Below are 21967 nucleotides of genomic sequence, written 5' to 3' on the forward strand. Positions count from 1 at the left end.
GTATGTCTTGGGTCTGGATCTTTGAATGCCTTTATAGGTTTGGAAAAGTTTTCCTCCAGGATTTCATGGTATAGATTATCAATGCCCTTATTAGTCTATTCACCTTTTGGGATACCGATTATCCAGATGTTTGGATGTTTAATGATATCTAGTATTTCTTGTGTATTAGTCTCAATTTTGGGGGCTATTTTCTCATCTTTGTGGTGGACTTTACTAATCCAGTGATTCCGTCTTCTACATCTGAGATTCGATTTTCTGTATGATCTAGTCTGCTTTTAATACTTTCAAGGGGGATTTTGACTTCCTGTATGATAACCTTCATCTCTAACAGTTCCATTTGATTTATTTTTATGGTGTGTATTTCCTCTTTCAACTCTTGCAAGAACTTCCTCACCTCCTGGAACTCATTAGTTCTTTTCTCCTGCCTCTTGAGTTCATTGCCTCTCTTCTCTTCTAGCTCTGTTAGCTTTGTCACTATGAATATTCCATGTTCTTTATCAGACATTTCTGTGAGTTCCATTGTACTGTCTGTGGGTGAAGAGGAGTTATTCTTTTCCCTTGAGGGAGAGGAATTTTCCTGGTTTCTCATATTTATTGTACCTCTGCAGTGATTTTTTAGTTGTCTGATGGGTTATTCATTTTTCTTAATTTCTAATTCAATTTGAATGATCAGAGCTGTGCAAGAGGAGGTGACTTTCCCATTCCATTTTTCTCCCTTTGTGCCACAGATTCAGTGGGAATTGAGGATATGTTGACCTTAATGGTATTCAGCTGTTTGGCTACTGTTCACTTAGACCCATCTGGACACTAAGTGTGTAAAGGCTGAGCAGCAAAGTGATGAGGTCAAAGAAAAAGGATAAGAAGACAGAGGAAGAGAGAGAAAAAGATGGGAAAAAAAGAAAAGAGAAAGAAAAAAATTTATTTGTTTATTAAAAAAAAAAAATGAAAGCGCTGGTTCTCTGCTCCCATGTAGGACTCAGTCTTCTTCTGAAGGCCTGCCCTTTTTGCCTCTCCTAAGTGGGAGGGAGGAAAGGGGATTATCAGAAAGATAAGGGAGGATTTGAGAGCCAAGAAAATACTTTACCTTGAATAATTAAAAAAAAATGAAAAGACAGAGACAAACAGAGAGACAGAAAGAGACAGAGAGATATAGAGGGAACAATAGAGGGGGCTCTACCAGGGTGAATTCTCATCAGAAAATCTTCATTTCTCTTTTCCCCTGAAAGCACTAGTTCTCAGCTCCCATGGAGGACAGTTTTCTATTTTTTACCAATGTTTTTGCTCTATGGTAGCTTAATCTGTGGCTGCAGAACTCATAGATACAGCAGGTCACGTGTGCAGGATTCTCTGCTCATGTTTACCTACAAATCCTAGACTCCTTTTGCATCATTAGACAGGGACATGGAAAGAGCATCTGACGTTTTAAAGGTGAACATAGAATACTAGATCAGTTCCTTGAAGTAGGCTATTGGATCATTTCCAATCTTTTATTATGTAAAATTGTTACATTGTTTTGAACACATGCTCTGGAGATACTGATAGGAATATGAACTCGTCCTTCACAGAGAGAGCTCTGTTCTCCATCTCCACCACCATATGTGAGTGCTGAGACTGTGCTTCCAGGCCACGGGGTTTTGTCCCCCTGACAGGTAAAGTACAGTATCTCTTGTTTTGATTTTAAAAGTATTTATTTATTTATTTATTTATTATTTCATCAGAGAGCAAGAGAAAGAAAGAGAGAGACAAGCACCATCAATAAGGTCTTAGGCCTTGATCCCCTGAGCCCTCCTCGGCAGGATCGCAGGCATGTACGCACACCCAGCGTGCACAGATGAACCAAGGAAATGAGCCCTGGCCGTCCGCGGGAGTCCAGCATCACAGAGTGGGATGCTACACACAGCAGGCCTCGTTGTGGTTTTAATTTGCTTTTCTCTTCCTGGGAGTGAACATCAAAAACTTTGTGTATGCTAAGGCTTGCCCATCTTTTGTGTATAATATTCGTTCATGTCCTTTGACCACTTTTGGCAATAACCCTGATATGAATGATTCTCTTGCTATATATTTCCACAGCAATAGATTAAAGCAAAATGATTAATATATTGTAAGTGGGTTAAAAATTGATAAGTAGTTGTATATTTTTCTATGATCTCTAGTGAATACTTTAAAGTAAAAGTAAAAATAAGACATTGTCTTACTTAAGAGGAAAGTTTAATTTTTTGTTTGCACAATCATAATTAGTTTCTGTGAAACAGGTTCTTAAGCTCAGCCAGACATAAGAAAGATTAAACTTAACTTACATCTGTGCCTAGATACATATGGATTGATCAGAACTCTCGATTTGGAACTACTTTTGTATAGAAGTAGAGGGGACATTTTAATCACTAAAAACCATATTTGGGGCTGATTTCACTAGTACCCAAGGTACTAGGCAATGTCTTCTGTAGTTTCAAATTTCTTAGCAACTTCCTTCCCTCCTTACCAGGGCTGCCCTGACCCTCAGAGGCGCAGAGGGGAGCGGTGGTGGTGGTGGTGGTGGTGGTGGAGGCAGACTGGGTGTGGGGGGCGCTGATGTGGCTGATGGTGTTTTATATTCTCAGGCTTCCTTTGTTTACGTGCTCAGTAATTGTGGTTGATTTGTGGAAAAGGCTCCGAGGCAAACCAGCCCCTACTAGTTGGAGTGCTGCAGGAGAAAATCAGTCAGTTAAACCACACCAACTTTGCTCACTGTCAAAAGGCCACAGCTAATGGAAAAACATCCATCTTCACACACAGGAGATTGCTCAGAACTTCCCCTTCATGCTGTTGGGAGGCTGGGCTAAAGGTCAGTCAGGTCTTTAGCCATTATGTGAATTGGGGGTCTGATGAGGTGATGGGACCCTGCCACAGTCTGCTCCCATGACACCGTCCTGAGGGAGCAACAGAGAAAGATACCTGGCAGCACTAAGAGAATCCCTAATATCCCACGTTTGTGCTTTTCTGAGGTATTTGATGTACACCGGCTGGTAGCATCTGGTTTAATATTCTCAGTGTAGACAGAAGCCACAAGATCAAATACCTATACAGGTAACTGTGCCTGTGGACACAGAAATGTGCTCCTTCCCCACGAGCCCTGAGATGCAGATGCCCGGGTGCTCCCGTGTCACTGACTGCCATCACTGAGCTGTATGAAGTTCTCTGCAGACAGAATGCCTGGAGTCAACTGAAGACCTGTTTAGCTCAATAATGCTAACGTCAGATAAAGGGGAGTGAGGCTTTTCAGTCAGAAGAGGGTGCTCAGCACTGTGCACAGGGGGCAGGTGCCCCTCCCTGCCTGAGACAGAGTGGGTGCTCAGACTCATTGTCCAGTCCCAGAGGAGGTAAAACTCCATCGCCAATTCTCAGCCCACCATGACTTCTCATGAAGACAGCCTCCACCCTACAAGATCGACATGCATGTCTGGTGAGGGTTCTTCTCAGGTTGAATTGCCCCGAGAGCCAGCGCAGGCATCAGCTAGGGGCTTGGTGCAAGTCAGCTCCATCCTGCAACACCACAGAGAGCCTGAGCTTCAGTCCTGAGGCCAGACACAGGAGGTTTTCCTCACCCTTTCTCCATGGGAAGGGACTCTTCCTAGTGCATTTCCCAGCAGCATTCCTGAGATCTGGCCTACTCTTACAACCGGCCAGATGGAGGTGATCGGATCTTACAAAAGGCCGGTTTCCACCCACACCAGCACCAGCGGCACCACAGGCAATCCTGTTCTTCCTGAGTGGCACAGGGGAAGAAGACAACTCCAGGTGTCCTGCCTTGCTATGAGGTACTAAGGTGAATGTTCAAGTCTGAAATGTAACTCACAATATAGTTTAGTTCTTTTGATACAAGGCAGTTAAACACGCAGGAAAAATGTTAATGGACTCAAAGTCATTAATGAGTTAAAAAAAGTAGTATTTTGAATACTTTAGAACTGTTCCTCATTGAGAAAAATATGACTTTGTGGTAAACTAAAATATCTGATGATGATTTAAATGTATTCACAATCCTTGTTCCCCTTTGGTAATTCCGAAACTTTTTTTTTTTTAAATTCCTAAAAGGCATATCCTTTCTCCATGGATAGAGAGACAGAGAGAGGGATCACCCTCTATTGGGGTGTGTTCATGCTCATTCCCTGTTCTTCCATTTCTCCATCCTGTTCATATTTGGGGCTCCCATGCATTCTTGCTTGGCGTGGTTTTCAAGCTGCTGGGGCTGGGATCTGAATCATATTCAACCATGTGGGCTCTGGCTCACTTAGCCCCCAGGCTACAAGGCCTGCCCTCCAACACGTTAGACCAAATACATAATGCAAAACGAACACAGAAGGTCAACAAAAAATGAATAATTTTGATACATTGATGGGACCAACCGATGGCGTAATGGTTACATTGCAGGACTCCCATGTAGTTGACCATGGTTTAAATTCTGGACCTGGTGGCTTAAAACTCATGCCAGCTGCGTGTGTGAATGCCCAAAATCCCAAGAAGAGAGTGGAGGAGAAGGGGCAGAGGCATGACCATCCCCCCTGCGGGGTGATTTCTCGGTTTCTCTCTGTTTCTCTCTGTCTCTCCAGCAAGCTCATATGCCCTATAGCAAAACCCTCTTTAAATAATAATACTTTTGTTACTTTGAGTTACATTACTCTTTAAAGGTGTACATAGAGCAATATGTACTTTAGCTAAACACACAAGAGAAATAAATGGTGTTAGTAAAGAACTGCGGGGGCTGGATGGTGGTGCAGTGGAAAAACACGCTCTGTGAGAAGGACCCACAGGAAGGTTCTGGGTTTGCATCCAGAGACCTCCCTGAGTAGAATGGGAAAATAAAGCCCACAGTCTGGAGTAACCGAAGCTGGGGGTGGACTGTGATGTCAAAAACCTGTTGGGAATCAGCAGTTAGCGTAATGGCTATGTTGCTGGACTCCCACGTAGTCGACCGCGGTTCATGTCCCGGACCCGGTGGCTTAAAACTCACGCTGGGCGCGTGTGCGTGTGTGCCCAAGATCCCGAGAGGAGAATGGAGGAGAAGGGACTGCGGCGTGACCATCCCCCCTGGGGGGTGATTTCTCGCTTTCTGTCTCTATGTCTCTCTCTGTCTGTCTGGCGAGCGCACGTGCCCTATAGTGAAAATCTCTCCAAAACAACAACAACAACAACAACAAAAAACCTGTTGGGGGTGCCTGTCTTTCTCTTGTTTTTTCACTTTCTCTCTCACAAATGGAAAAAAAATAATAAATAAAATTTTTAGAAAGAAAGACAAAAAAAATCTGAGACATGAAGTAAAAAAATTGATTTAAACTTTGGAAGAGAAACTTAATCTATGCATTTTTGAAAATTGCTGTGAACGACGTAGGTAGCAGGTTAGAGTGAGAGTGTAGGTTCTGCATTCTGGTGCTGAGGAAGGTCCCCTGTGGTCACTGCCAGTGAGCACCATCCGCTGTTCAGGACCACTGTCTCCTCAGCCGTGTGTATTATTATTTTTGTCCATGTTTCAGGTCATTTCACCCTGGAATTCTTTCCTTAGGATCTATCCCCAAGAAATCCAAAATTTATCCAACATGTGTGTGTTTTCTCTAAAAATTACTATAGTGGGGCCAGCAGGTGGTGTGGTGGTTAACGGTGCTGGAGTCCCACATGGCCGACTATGGTTCGAGTCCTGAATGTGACGGCTTGCTTTCTCACTTTCCCTCACTCTCTTTTTCTCTCTCTCTCACTCTGTCCCTCTCTGGTCAAATTAAAATAAATAAATAAATAAAGTTAAAGAAAAAGTAATTCTTTAAAAACATCACTATAGACATGAAAATGTCAGTAAATAGATGATAATGATTGTATGTTAACAAAATTAACAATAAATAATGTAAATATTATTACGTCTCCATAAAAACATCTTGCATTCTCTTTTATTTACTTACTTTGTTAGGATTTTTGTCATAGGGCGTATAAGCTTGCCAGAGAGAGAAAAAGAGAGAGAGTGAGAGGGACAGTGAGAAGTCACCCACCAGAGGGGATGGCCACACCACAATCCTTTCTCCTCCATTCTCCTCCTGGAATGTTAAGAGAGCACACGCATGTGCCTGGTGGGATTTTTAAGCCTCCAACTCTGGGACTTGAACTGTAGCAGGCCATATGGGAGTACGACACCTTAACCACATAGCACCTGCTGCCCCAGCTTGCATTCTCTTACAATGTGTTTATATGTAGTTTATGACAAGATGGAATATAAGTATATTAAAAAGTCAAAGCAAACACATAGTTTAAAAACTATATACTCTGCCATCACGTATGCTAAAAACAACAGGCACCGCGAGCACAGCGATGTGGAATCACGCGCACACACACACACACACACACACACACGCACACACACACACACGCACACACACACGCACACACACACACGCACACACACACACACACACACACACACACACACACACACACTGGAAGGAGGTGAACCATCAACACCTGGGTTGTGGCATAGTTTGAGGGAGAGGCCATGTTAAGTTCTGGTCTTAGCATACTCTGTGTAAGTATATGTTCTGTCCATGCGCAGGGAAGGGGAGTAAGGCAAAGCCCGTGAGCTGACGACGCAGCAGGTGAGAGGTGCAGTCAATCCGCACGATAAAGCAGCCTCCCTACAGCTACTTCAATCTCGTTAAAGACCACACTTCAATAAGCACACGTGCTCTGACGAGCGCGCACGCTTGGACAGACGTGGTGCAGGACAAAGGGTGGCTGAGATCGTAACAGAAGATCGTGTCCGCATCCTCACCTCGTGAATGCCATACAGCCCAGATTTAGTGCGCAGTAATCATAGAGGTCCAGGGCCTTTATCCCTCTCTCTCTCTCTTTCTCCTTGGTCAGATAAATAATAATAATAACAATAAAAATAAATAAATAAATATTCTTTAAAAATGTGTGTGTGATGGCTGGAAGGCTTCCCTTCACAGTTTCCACTGCTCTAACCTCAGAGACGTGGACAGGGAGGTGTGACTGCTCATTCTCTCTGAGAGCCGTCTGGGGTGACGGTCACGCTGACTTTCAGTGCCCAGGTTCCCTTCCCACCCGCAGGGCCACTGGTGTCTGAACCACAGTGAGGTGGTCTACCCCGGGAAGATCTGAGAGCCAGAAGTGATGCCAACCCTTAATTAAAACAATAATAAATATTTTTTATGTTCCATAGAAAGTTCCAGGCTGTGACCAAGTAATGAGGTCAATAATTGTTCTTTTGTAAAGCAGCTAGAAAACTTGGCAAAATGAATATATAACGACTTTCACTCAGAAATCTTTTTCTTACATCGCTCTAGAAATGACCAAAGGCCACAATGTATCAAGCCCCAGTCCTGGATTCAGCCATTTCTCCTCTACGTCCTCACACCTTCAGAGAGACATAGAATTCAGAGACCTGGGTAGAGATGCTGAGTGCTCTCTTCTGGATTACTGCTGTCTAGTTTTCCTGAGGACAGCTTCAAAAGAAGTAAACAACATTGATGTGAAGTCCGTATTACAAGGGTTCGTGTTTCTGTGTTTTCAATACACGCATTTTTTCATAAATGGGAGATAGAAAAACAGCACCCCAATGGGGTTTTGACTTTGCAGTCACCCACAGCCTCGGCAGTGTGGATCAGGAGCACAGGCCCACCCCGTGTACAGGAAGGTCTTCGCTTCACACTGGCACCTTCTCCTGTGGGCAGCCTCTCAGAGCCCTCCCTTTACTACAACACCACCCTCCGGCCCGCCCAGATTGTGCCATACTTATTAATCTATAAAATTTTTACATTCGTTTATGCAATCTTTACTATATAATTTCTTATCATTTATATTTTTTAAATTGGTTTTATTTTTATTTTTAATTAAGATTTGTTTGTGTGGATAAAACATTTACATGGGTCTAAGGGAAAAACTATAAAAGAAGGTGCCCTAGGGGTGCTAGCTTCCATCCGAGATTTCCCTTCCATCTTTTCTCCCTCATCCTAGAGAAAAAACAATTGCTTCTATTAGATGTTCTAGCTTTATTTCTTCAAAAGTCTTTACTTTTAGTATGCTGTTGACAGATACAAAATAGAAAGCTCAGGTGAATGTGAAGTTTAGGTAAACGGCAAGTACAATCCCGTCTATGGTATACACAAAGTGCTGCATGCCATGGCACCCCATGCTTTTTTCCCCTTACTTTTTCTATTTAGACTGAGTCTCACTCTGTCACCAAGTCCTGCCTCAGCCTCCTTAGTAGCTGGGACTGTTTGTGCATCTCCATGCCTGGATTTTAGGATGGGCCAGGAATTGAACCCAGGCCTCTCAGGTAACTTCAGTCTTCCAGGTAGCAGTATCAACTTGCATGCACTTCCACAGCTGGACCTGTACTGGTTTTCTTTTAATTTAATCTTGAAATCCTGGGTGAGGAAGCCTCTTTACTTGATGATGAACAGAAATCCTGTAACACAGTGGTTTGTGCACAACACACACACACACACACACACACACACAAGTCCACTTACCTTGGACCGGAATCAAGTATGGCTAACTGACCTTATACCCATTTCTTGTAATAAAACTGATTCAGAGCTTCTGAGATCTGCTGGTGGTGGTCGCCTCACTGCCTAGTGACAGGTGCAAAGAAAGGTGATTCAGGACCAGGATGCAGAAGTTTCCTCTCAGGACAAGACCATGGCAGGGCACTGATAGACTGATATTCCGGAATGCAGGGAGTGAACTGATGTCGACTGCTCCCTCCACCAGGGAACAGGCAGCTGTATCCTTGGTTCTGCTTCCTGCCATATTTGGTTCAATCTCTTCAGTTCTGGGCTCTCAGGGCTGCTGGCTTCTCTCCTGGAGGGAGCCTCCTCCCACCTGCCACAGGAGGGCGCTCCAGCAATGGGTGACAGAGCAGCAGGGGCTCCTCCCCCAGGCCCCAGTGCCCACCCCTGCTGGGTAAATAGCTGGGTGTTCCTCTAAGACAGACCCTCAGTGACTTCTCTCTGCTGTGGCCTAGTCTGGAAGACCAGCCCGAACTTACTGTCTTCTGCCCTAGGGCTCTCTTTTTTTTTCTAGGTGGAACTGAGTTTTGAGAGGATATTTTATGCCTTTGCCATCTGGGACCCTCCCAGCCCCACCTTCTAAGGCCTGGGAAGGGAGGATGCCCTGGGCTCTTGTCCAACTTTTAGCTTTCCTGGCTTCTGGTAAGTATATTGTATAGAAAGATACTTAATGAGTTTTAGTTTTTTCAATACAAAATATTCTAAGGAATTCATCCATATGTTTTGTTTTACCCACTGTAGCCAGTCAAGTATCTTCCAACTTGGAAGGGAGAATGATTGTCACTGGGAAGACTGGATCAACTGTTGTAATCTCTTGTAATTTACAAGTCAGTGCCAGCTACATCCACTGGTACCAATTCCAGGAGGGGAAGGCTCCACGACGACTTCTGTACTTAATACAGTCTAGCTCCAAAGTTGTGATGGATTCAGGAATCAGACAAGAAAAATACCAGGCTTATAAAACCACAGGGAATAACTATGAACTTGTACTCAGATATCTGGAAAACAGTGACTCTGGAATGTATTACTGTGCCTTCTGGCCCAGCACAGTGATTCAGACCTGCCTTGTGCTGCACCGAAAATGTAACTCGTGGCTGGTGTATAAGATAGACCTGCCCCATCTCACTTCCTGCCCCTGACCTCACTTTATGCTGAACAAACTGACTTCTGGAGCTCAGTGCCTCACACACACCCAACATCCCACTCCCCTGTCAACAGCTTGCCCTACCCTCTGTCATCCTCCAGGACTTTCCTTAGATGAAGCTACTATTGTTAGACCTTAGTCAAGCAGTCCGGCTGGCAGCAGAGTTCTCTTTGAGCTCTTCTAGGGGTGATGAAGAGGCATTCACCTACTTTCTATGACAGAGAAGGTCATCAGGGGTCGATATACTATGGGAGACCTTAAGAGAGCATTATGGGAAGGGTACTCATATTGAATATTTTATTCAATAATTATCCAATGATCATGGCTAGGAGTGATAATTATTCATTCTTTAGGAGCATGTGAAATGGTGGAATGAACCTTTGAACCTTATGAAAACCTTGTGCTTGTAATCAGATTGCCATAGACTGTCATAGTCACCGATCCGTCACTGTTCACCTCATCCAGAGCAACTTCAGTCCTTCGAGCTTCATTTGTGAAGTACCCTATACAGCTGTGCCTTCTTCTTTTTCTTTTTTAAATTTTTGCTCTCAGGCATGTGCACTTGCCAGAGCAGGAGAGAGAGAGAGAGAGAGAGAGAGAGAGCGCGATCACCCTCCACGGAGGATAGCCATGCTACAATTCTTTCTCCATTCTCTCTTCAGGACTTGGGGCATGTACACACAGGCACTGGCATAATTTTCAGAGTGCTGGGTCCAGGACTTGGACTGTGGAGTTAGTCATGTGGGATCCAGTGCCTTAACCTCTATACCACCTGCTGGCCCGCTATGCCATTTATTTATTTATTTATTTATTTATTTTTGAGAGATTTTCACTGTAGGGCACGTGCGCTTGCCAGACAGACAGAGAGAGACATAGAGACAGAAAGCGAGAAATCACCCCCCAGGGGGGATGGTCATGCCGCAATCCCTTCTCCTCCATTCTCCTCTCGGGATCTTGGGCACGCACGCACACGCGCCCGGCATGAGTTTTTAAGCCACCGGGTCTGGGACGTGAACCGCGGTCGACTATGTGGGAATCCAGTGACATAGCCATTACGCTAACTGCTGGTTCCCTGCCATTTATTTTTAAGAAGTGGTCTCACTATGGCACCACCTCCTGCCTCAGCCTCCAAGGTGCTGGGATAACAGGATGTACTACCATGCCCAGCATTAGGGCCATTTTTAGAATATTGTCATTGTCTTTGATGTTTGCCAGTTTGGCTAGATGTGCATGGGAGAGGATCTTCTTGTTATATGTAATTGATGTTCTTGTATTTCCTGGATATCAATGTCTTTATGCTTTTACCTATTTGGAAAAAAAAATTCAGCTAATATATTATGAAAGACATTTTCTATGTCTTTACACATCTCTTCACCTTCTGGAATATCTGTTATGTGGACAGTCAGATGTTTATGGGAGTCTAAGATTTCCCATATGTCGTCCTCAGGTTTTTTTTTTTTTTTGAGAGATTGTCGCTATAGGGCGTGTGCCCGCTCCAGACAGACAGAGAGAGACCGAGAGATAGAAAGCGAGAAATCACCCTCCAGAGGGGATGGTCACGCCGCAATCCTTCTCCTCCATTCTCCTCTCAGGATCTTGGGCACTCACGCACACACACCCGGTGTGAGTTTTAAGCCACCGGGTCCGGTACGTGAACCGCAGTCGACTATGTGGGAATCCAGTGACATAGCCATTACGCTAACTGCTAGTTCCCTGTAGTCCTCATTTTTAATGGTTATTCTTTTCAGTTGTTTGGACTAAACTGAAGTTTCATCTTCTAGGTCAGAGATTCTTTCTTTTATGTGGTCTAATCTGTGGTCAATACTTTCCAGGGAGTTTATGATTCCCATATCATATTCTCTATCTAGAGAAGTTCTGTTTGATTCGTTTTCAGAGTGTCTCTTTATGGAGTTCCTCCTTCAAGTTAAGAAAAAGTTTCTTATTTACTAGAATTGGGTGTCTATGTTTGTTTACATCTCATTGAGTTTTATTAAAATGAGTATCTTGAATTCTTTTTCTGACATTTCTGGGATGTGTGTGTGTATTTTAGGGTATTTGCTGTTGGGCCTATATACTTGCTGGAGTGAAACAAAGAAAAGGAAAGTGAGAAATCACTCCTTGCGGGGGATGGCCATAGCACAATTCCTTTTCCTCCATTCTCCTTTTGAAGTTTTGAACACACACAGATGCCCTGCATGATTTTCAAATCACTGAGTCCAGGTATTGAACCACACAGTCAGATATGTAGAATCCAGCCACCTTAACCTCCTCGCCACCTCTTGGCCTCATTGGTAACTGTTTTTAAATGTTATATTTTAGGGTTCAGGACGTAATGTAGTGGTTAAGGTGCTAGACACCCACACGGCCAATCATGGTTCGATTCCTGGGCCCAGATGCTTGAAACTCACTCCAAGTGTGTGCACACCCAAAATCCCAAGAAGAGAATGGAGGAGAAGGGATTATAGTGTGGCCAATCCCCTGTCTGGTGGGGGGAAGGGGAGGGAGGTGATTTCTTATTTTCTCTCTGTCTTTCTCTGTGTCTCTGGCGAGTGCACATGCCCTATAGCATAAATTGCCCTAAAATAATTGTATTTTTTTTTTAGAGTCTTTTTTTTTTATTGCTATAGGGCGCATGCGCTCACCAGGCAGACAGAGAGAGGCAGAGAGATAGAAAGCGAGAAATCACCCCCCAGAGGGGATGGCCACGCCACAATCCCTTCTCCTTCATTCTCCTCTCGGGATCTTGGGCACAGACGCACACGTGTCAGGAGTGAGTTTAAGCCACCAGGTCCGGGACTCAAACCGCGGTCTACTATGTGGGAGTCCAGCGACATAGCCATTACGCTAACCGCTGGTCCAAAAATAATTGTATTTTAAATGGTGATGTTTCATTGCCATAAGATGGAAAAGAAATACTTCCATGTTCATTCACCCATTTGTTCCTTCGCTCTTTCAGTCATTCAGTTGACCTGGAAAGACAATGATGATTTACACATGGTCTCATCCCACTGGAAAGGAACTCTGAGTAAATAAGCTAGGCTGGGGCAGGAAGGGTTGTAGCAGTACCTACCAGAGGCACTAGGTAATGCTATTGCAAAACAATTAGGAAGAGGTCTGTCGCTGCTTTCCTGGATGCGGGAGTCTTCCTGGAGGAGACAGTATCTGAGCTGAGCCCCAGCATATGAACAGGCATTAGCCAGGGAAAGTGGATACAGCAGTCCAAACGGCAAAATATGCAAGTCAGTCCATAGAAGTGGGTTAACAATGAATTGCCACTCCCTCCTGGAAATTTACTTTAGCCGTCTTGGGTTTCTTTGCTTTCAATTTATAAGCTTCTCAGAAAAAGGCAGCCGGGGTAGAATGGAGGGCACAGAGATTGGAGTGATCACCTGTAGATACTGGGATTGTGGGTATTTTTTCTGCGCTATGTCTGTAGTTTCTAAATTGTCTTAAAGATGATATTTGTTACTTTTTTTTTTGGTCAGTCCTTACCAGTTTATTTTATCAGAACAGTAGCAATGTAGAATATGGGAATTTTCTTCTGCTGCTCCACATGCTGCTTATGAGCATTCCAAGCCAACGTGTAAGTGTTTAGAGAGGAAGGCTAGCCGATAGCATAAGCCACGCTATTGAACACAGACATTTTTTATTTTAAAAGATTAAAAACTAGATAGTAGTGTCTTCTTAATATTGTTATCATCATTGAAGACTAAAAAAATAAAAAAAGGACTTTATAAGTTTTTAAAAAATGAGGGAAAGGAAGAAATCACGAAGATGGTACAACACTGCCATGTAGTCAAATTATCGTACTTCAGTATCTTCATACTCGATAGCAGCATGATTTTTACTGAACCGGTGGAACTACATGTAGAAACACAGCAAAGCAAAATATATGGCAGTTATTGACCGAGATCCAAAAGAAAGAAAACAAACAAAAACTAACTACAGGATGAACATACTATAAGATGAACATCTATGGAGAATGAATTAATATCTACATTTTTGGACTGTTCCATTCTGTTTCAATCAGTGTCAACTGTCAACTGTGCATTTTTGGTGAATTTGTGTTTTTCAGTTCTTATTATACTACATGCTTGGAACAAAGGGGTCCTAACAAATCCTTCTACACAATGAACTTTTAAGTAGACAGCTGAAAATAAATTTACTACTTGTAAACAGACACACTCACAAAATACAAGGTTTTTTTTTTTTTTTTTTTTTGTTTGCGCTTTTTCACCATAGGGCGCGGTCCACGCGGGATAGAGAAAGGCAGAGAGGCAAAAAGTGAGAAATCACCCCCCTGGGGCATGGCCACACCACAATCCCTGCTCCTCCATTCTCCTCTCAGTATCTTGGGCACGCATGCACACGTGCCCGGCGTGAGTTTAAGCTGCCGGGTCCAGGATGCGAACCGCGGTCGACTACGTGGGAGTCCAGCGACATAGCCATTACGCTAACTGCTGGTCCCAAAACACAAGTTTTTAAAAAATTTAAACAATCAGTGCTTCCCAAAGCACATTATCTTTGTTATCGACCTCTCTCCCCTTGTTCTCTGTCCTGATCACATAATCTCTTTCTTTCTCTATCACGTCCTCTATCTCGCTATGTTTTCTGTGATCTCTAGGATGGTCTAGCTCTCATTCCTGATCTCTTTCATGAGGTCTACTTCTCAGGCTACTGACAACAACTTGTGTGTGGTGAAAGAAATCATCCGTCCTCGTATCATAATCGTGTACTCATTTATCTCTGTTTTGTGCTTCGTGTGGTACGGGATGATGTCCTGAGTAAGGGGGAGGAGCACATGGTGCTGATAATAAGGATGGTGTGGAGGCTGTTCCACTCCAGGTAAGGGGGCATTCCTTGCCAAGGTGGTGGTGGTCCCATGTTATGAAATTTCCTTGCATAATCATTGTAGGACCCATTTAAAAACACATCTCGGCAAACTACTGAAAGGTGTCTGTTGGGAATAAGATTTGTAAAACTGTCTACTTCCTGGTATTGTGTGGTCGACGCCTTCCCACATCCCAGACTTGTTCTCGACGGGATGGATGTCCTCTTGATCTGGGCTGAGAATGCATTCTTCTCTTGTGACACATTTTTTGAATGACCTGATACAAGTCAATACTTTCATCGGGGGAAATAGAAGACAAAGCTGGGTACTATGCTGGAGTTCAATTTTCTGTCCATCACGTCCAATCTTTACTGGCTTATGTTAGTTCCAAGGATTGGGATGAGTGGACTTAGTGAAAGGTAATTCAGGCCTGCATATTGAGTCAATTTTAAAAACAACTCCCAGCATTTTAGCCCTCATTCCTGCAAAAAAAAAAGCACTGAGCATATAGGAGATCCTCCAGGATGTGATTCTGAAGAATGTCTTGCAAACCCTTGAAGTTTTCCACTCTCTCTTACAGAAAATATTAAGAAGACACTCCTAGCATACCTGAATGCAACATTTAATTTCTTTTTATTTACAAGCAGTGTTGACCAAACACCCTTAGCTTTTGCAAGAGTCACATTTTCATGGTTGTTCCTCTTTATGAGGAAAAATCTTGCATCCTGAAGAACATATCTGAGTTTACTGGTTTGATCTTTTCGGATGGCATAAACAGAAGATAATAATTTCTCATGCTTCTTTTCTGAACCTGCATGACTCTATCAAAAACAATTGGAGGTAGGCCTCTGGCTCTTTTCCTTTCCTTCTTTTCCTCTTCTGATTCATCTGTTCCTGAACCAGATCTAACAGACACATCTATGAAGGAAACTGATTCAGAACCAGAGTCTCTGGCCTCACTTTGAGTGTCATAATCATTTCCCTCTTCCTTCTGGTCTCTCTCATCCTGTTCATATTCTTCCTCTTCCTCCTCCTCCTCTTCCTCTTCTCCATCTTCATCCACCTCTTCATCTTCCTTGCATCATCTTCTACCTCTTTATCTTCTTCCACATCTTCTTCCACCCCTTCCTCCTCATTTTCAGGGTTCTTGCCTTGCTCATCAGAAGAACCACTGTTGCCAGTTTCATGGTCAGAGTCATATTCTTCACAGTTCACTTCTTCCTTAGAAGACTGGTTGGGTCTGCTTGCACATCTATCCACCTCAAGCCCAATTCTCTCAGAACCATCTGGTGTAGAAGATTTGGTCCTCCTTTCATGAAGACAAGTTTTTTCAGGTTGACTCTTATAAGGTTCTCTAGAGGCACTGATTGATAGATGAATGTTCTGATCAGCGCCCAGATGCTTGTTTCTTTCAGATCTTTGATATTCCTCATTTTTATACTCTGTGAGCAACCTTCCCTTTGCACTAACTATTCTTTTGTTATTGCTAACAGATGATCTCATTGGCTTAGAAATAAGCTGTCTTGAATGGACACAGGCTTTTGTTGCTTGGTGTCTGTAGATCCCATTCCATCACCTTTTTCTTTCTGATCCCTTTTTCTCATTTTTATCTTGCTCACTCTGTGGATTATATAGTTCATCATCCTGTTCTGGCATTTCAGTCAAAATGTCATCTAGAACATTAAGTTCATCTTTCTCCTCCCAGATGTTGGCAGCCATTGCTCCATTCTGGTTTCTGCTGCTGCCTCTGCCTCCCCTGCTGCCACCTGGACACGGCTCATGTAGACACTGTAGCCCCGGCAGCAGTTGCACAGGCCCATCGGTTAGTCAGCCTCTATCACTTACCCTTCTTGACTCAGTCTTTCTTCCCTAGTACAGATATCCAAGTAGTACAAATGATGGTAAAGGTGCTCAATCTGAGTAACACTGTGCTGTGACGTCTTTGGTTTCTCTCCTGATTTATTTGTCCAGCTGCAGATATGGTAGTGTGAGCAGAATAGAGCACAGGTCGCCCCGATCAGAGCAAGGTCTTCCCTTTGTGTAGTTGACTGGCATGTGCACTGCCAAAGGACATGATCCTCTATCTTTCACAGAGTTGCTAGAAAATCATCCACCTGTGATTTCCACCTTGAGGATGACAAGAACATTGGCTTTCAAACTAGACTATGTGTGCCATATCTTTGAGAACACAGATTTCACACTCAGCCAGGGTAAAGAGCTTAAATTGAGGGGCAAGAGATATGGATTCTACTGAATGTCTTCTGTTTCCATCTTGAGATCCACTGTCCATTTCTTCATCTCACTCTGTGCCCCAAGAGACAACTCCTATGGGTTGTAGTAAAGGACATCGTCACTCTTATTCTGCCCCCGGGACACGGCTCATGTAGACACTGTAGCCCCGGCAGCAGTTGCACAGGCCCATCGGTTAGTCAGCCTCTATCACTTACCCTTCTTGACTCAGTCTTTCTTCCCTAGTACAGATATCCAAGTAGTACAAATGATGGTAAAGGTGCTCAATCTGAGTAACACTGTGCTGTGACGTCTTTGGTTTCTCTCCTGATTTATTTGTCCAGCTGCAGATATGGTAGTGTGAGCAGAATAGAGCACAGGTCGCCCCGATCAGAGCAAGGTCTTCCCTTTGTGTAGTTGACTGGCATGTGCACTGCCAAAGGACATGATCCTCTATCTTTCACAGAGTTGCTAGAAAATCATCCACCTGTGATTTCCACCTTGAGGATGACAAGAACATTGGCTTTCAAACTAGACTATGTGTGCCATATCTTTGAGAACACAGATTTCACACTCAGCCAGGGTAAAGAGCTTAAATTGAGGGGCAAGAGATATGGATTCTACTGAATGTCTTCTGTTTCCATCTTGAGATCCACTGTCCATTTCTTCATCTCACTCTGTGCCCCAAGAGACAACTCCTATGGGTTGTAGTAAAGGACATCGTCACTCTTATTTGTAGTTAATTTTGGCCAATAGAAGTCGAAGTCAGAAGAATCATGGCTATGTCATCTGATGAAAGCCTTCCTCGGGCACTAGGACTTCACATACTGTGCACCCAGCCTGGGAGAAGGAAAGACATTTTTCCAGTAGGTCAGTTGAGGTACAAGGTCTGAATTTCCTCTCCACCTTTTGGGTTCTGGACGTAAACCACTGGCCATGGGGTAGATGGCTCAATGTATTGACCGCAGTGGGGGGATGCACCCATGCTCAGGCCCTGTCAGGGAGGAAACCCGACCTCACTATCTTCTCACTTCCCAGCTCCTGCTGCTTCCCTTGGTGGTTCTCCAAACACCTGGAGGATGGGGAAGCTCATTACTGTGGGGGTCAGACTTGAGGCAGAGAAAGGTGGAGAGTTATCTGGGAGAGCAAAGAAAGAAAATCAAGCAGATGGCCTTAGGGGGCTTATTTGCCCTCAAATAAGTAGAATAAGCTGGGGAGCCAAGAGACAATGTTACCTGGTTAATTTCATTTCACTTTCTGCAAAGCCACCAGCTCCCATCTCCAACAGAACAGGATGTCGTTTTGCTTCAATAACGAACAGGAAACTGGGCAAGTTTTGAAAGATCATCACTAAATCCTCTACTTTTATGGCCTATGCCTCAACAGGAGCGTAGGGATTATTTGTAATGCTTTTGTTCTTGAGGTTAAGTGAAAGATTCTCAGTACTTGTTGACTCATTAAGCAAATCACCAATACAGTGTGCAATAAAACAAATGACATAATAGAGATCTCCATTTGTATAAAAGATTAGAGTGCTTTATAAACTAGTATAGATCTAATATATCCCTGTGTTCTAAATGTCTTCTAAAATCATAAATCAATGTAAAGTAGTGAAATAATCCCAACTCTGATTAAATGATCAAAAATAAGGGAATGCTTGCCACATTTATGCCAACTAAAAATGACCTCCAACACTTTCTGAAGTTGATGGGTTTCTTCTGCAAGCCCTTCCTCCATTTTCCTGACTCTTTTGAGTCACCACTGAGCTATTTTAAAAATGTCTTCTAAAATCATAAATCAATGTAAAGTAGTGAAATAATCCCAACTCTGATTAAATGATCAAAAATAAGGGAATGCTTGCCACATTTATGCCAACTAAAAATGACCTCCAACACTTTCTGAAGTTGATGGGTTTCTTCTGCAAGCCCTTCCTCCATTTTCCTGACTCTTTTGAGTCACCACTGAGCTATTTTAATCAGAGGCAAGGCCACATATATCTCTCACCAGAGAGACTGATAGAGACAGAGAAAAAGTGATAAATAACCACCCAAGGGAATGGCAATGCAAGGCTTGGAGCCACAGTGAATTAGGTTTTTATTTTTCCCTTTTAAGGATCAGGTTGAACTACTGAGGATCGAGATGCTAGTAAGGCCTAATCAGGAAATAGCAGGTCACTCAAAGATCATGGCTCCAAGCCAGACTCTTCCCAGGGACACAATCGGGATCCTTAGTCCCACACCCTGTCTGTCTTGGCGCCTGACTCTGGCACATGGTGGGAGTCACCTGAGCACCCTGGAGAGTCAGACCTCACCTTTTCAAAACGTCATCACAAATAGCATAAAAGAATGTTTATTTTTGTGCATTTTTAAAATTCAGGCGCAGTAGTTTTATTACATGTATTTTTCATAATCTTTTCGAAGGCCTCTCATATGAGTCTGAGAACATGAGCGCTTCCCAGAAAGACATAAATGAAAAAATGGAATTGAAGTTTTCACAGTATCTGTGTAAGTCTTTGAGCTGTTTGATGTCATTTAGTCTCAGAAGAGCAGTGTGGGGTCTAACAGCAGTGGGCACACAGGGTGCGATATCAGGAAATGAAACACCTGTACGTTTCCACTAACCCTGAAATATTTACGGAATGGAAACTTGGTGACCTCTACAGTCATCAAAAGGAAGGAAAAGGACAGCTCATATATAGAGTTTTAAACTGACAAATTAGTACGTGGACATTAAGAACAATGTGTTTAAAGCCATCAAGTGACATAGTGGTTAAGGTGCTAGAGTCTCACATGACAACCCATGGTCTGAGTCTAGACCTGGTAGCTTGAAACTCATGCCTGGCATGTGGGTACCCAGAATCTTTAGAGGAGAATGGGAGAGAAGGGATTGCTTGCATTGCCATTCCCTTGGGTGGTTATTTATCACTTTTTCTCTGTCTCTATCAGTCTCTCTGGTGAGAGATATATGTGGCCTACAGCAAAAATTCCTCTAAAGAAAAAACAAACAACAAAGCAATGTGTTTTGAAGAATTTTAAGTAAAATTGAAAATATTTATCATATATTAACAAGGAGAATGTGAAGTATAGAACTGGTTATTACAGTAGCCCCTCAAATACATGTTTATCTTGACAAAAGAGTAAACTGGAAATAATTTGCTAAACTTTAGAATGATATCTCTACAGGGGCCAGTAGGTGGTGCAGTGATTAAGGTGCTGGATTCTCACACAATCGACCATACATGTAGAACCAGACCTGAGGTTTGAAATCTGAGGTTTGAAACTCTTGCCAACCACTTCTGCTTGCATGTACAAAATCTCAGGAGGTGATCGCAGGACAAGGGAATGTGGTGTGCTGTTCTCCCTGGGGGTAGGAGGAGGTATTTTTTTTTTTCTCCTCTCTTTCTCGTTTCTGTCTCTTGGGTGAGTATATAGGCCCTGTGGCAAAAATCTCACTCTTTCAAAATAAGAAATAAAATAACATAAAAGAATGATGTCTCTGAAATTATTAGTGTTTTAAAACTTCTTGGAATTTCCACAGAATTGATCCTTTTTTCCCCTGTCAGATGGCCACTGTGCCAGCGTTGTAATGAGGTTTGAGAGAGGCACGTCTCCCACTCAGCATGAAAACACAATCATCACACTTTAACTTTTTTTTTTAAAACAAAATGTCTCACTGTTTTACAATCCTCTTTTCTCCACCTCTGGGTTCCCTAGGATTGCATGTGTGCACCACTGCTCTGTCTTCAGGTTGGAGTAGCAATTGATCCGAGGCCTTCCATGTGGTCCCTGGCCAGATGCACAGTCTCTTAAGTGCATGCTCTTACAACTGGGTCAGATTTTATATATTGTAACAAAAGTCTTCTATTATTTAAAAATAAATGCATGATACCTTCAATATTTATTGATTCATGTATTTATTAATAAGATTAGTTATGTAACAATATAGAGTAATTAAATTCATGAGGTGCACTGAAAGTTGTCTTATAATAATGTTTTCCCACCTAATCATTTTACTATTCTACATTTTTAGGGGAAAAAAAAGAAATACAGTAAACCCTAATTGTAATAGTGGTTATCATGGAACAGAGGGTCAGCAACCTATGTCCATGCCCAGCAAACCCCAGTTTTGAAAATGAAGACCTACTGAAAGCCTTGGTTTTTGTTCACATGTGGTGTTTAGAGACTTTTGAATCCAAATGACAGAGTTGAATAGTTACAACCATGACACATAAAGCTTAAAATATTTGCTATTTGGTCCTTTACAGAAAATATATGTCAGTGACGGCCCTAATGTGATATGCTATAGGTGACATTTGTTTTTATTGTGTTTCCCTATTTCTCAATGTTTGCTCAATGACCCATTTTTACATACTCATACTGCCTGTGTTAGCTATATGATTTTGGATAAATAAGTTAACAAATCTTTGATTCATTTTCTTCATTTAATAAAACTGAAGAATGTAATATTGATCTGAATGAACTGTTAAGAAGATTAATAAAATAACACATTAAAAGTTGATACAATTGCTTAGATAATGCCTTATAATGAGAAAATGTAAGAAAAAGTAAATAAATGGTGAGGTATACCATGTTAATAGATTGGAAGACTCGATCTATTTAAGATATTAAATTTCCTCCAATAAGATATTAGGTCCTGGTCAACCATGTAGGAGTCCAGTGCCTCTAACCACTATGCCACCTGCTGACCCCTTTCTTGTAAATTTCCTATGAGATTTTATTATTCAATACATTTTGCATTTTATTTTTAAAATCCTTTATGAATCTTGCACTGTAGACAACTCCTAAAGCTTCCCATCATTCTCATGGTTTTGAAAATGAGAAAAGTAGAGGACAAAGCGTCAGCAAAGGGATAGATGTGAATCATACACACTTTCAGGAGATTCAAAGAGTAGTAGACAACCACAAGTAATAATACTTTGTGATTCTCAGTTTATAAATTTCTTTCTAAACACATTTCATTGAGCCCTCTTGTCCTCTCTAACTGGGCCGATAGCTGAGAACAGTTGTGAATGGACAGTTGCCCACAGTGACCACATTCAGACCTTTGTCCCTAAGAACAGAGGCCATGTCTGCTCACAGGACTTAGGCAAGGACAGAATGCAGCTAAAATGAACGTGGGGTCCTCCAAGCCTGCCCTCCTGGTCTTGAAGATGGAGACTTCTCCTGTACTCAGAGGGGCTCTCAGGTAATCCAGGCTATT

At 42.7% G+C, this 21967-nt stretch overlaps 2 pseudogenes and 1 gene segment (V, D, J or C); 1 reads left to right on the forward strand and 2 right to left on the reverse strand.

Moving 5' to 3' along the window:
* Nucleotides 1–8975: 8975 nt before the first annotated feature.
* Nucleotides 8976–21967, forward strand: part of LOC102483721 (T-cell receptor gamma chain C region C10.5-like) — a 148133-nt gene continuing 135141 nt past the window's right edge. Inside the window, 1 exon segment of the C gene segment in view lies at nt 8976–9185. Coding sequence covers nt 9086–9185 — 100 coding nt within the window.
* Nucleotides 14206–16237, reverse strand: LOC102483310 (YTH domain-containing protein 1-like; annotated as a pseudogene).
* On the reverse strand, nt 20304–20413 carry LOC114006829 (uncharacterized; annotated as a pseudogene).

The sequence above is a fragment of the Tupaia chinensis genome, unplaced genomic scaffold, assembly GCF_000334495.1.
Source record: "Tupaia chinensis unplaced genomic scaffold, TupChi_1.0 Scaffold000088_1, whole genome shotgun sequence".
NCBI classification, from domain to species: Eukaryota; Metazoa; Chordata; class Mammalia; order Scandentia; family Tupaiidae; genus Tupaia; species Tupaia belangeri.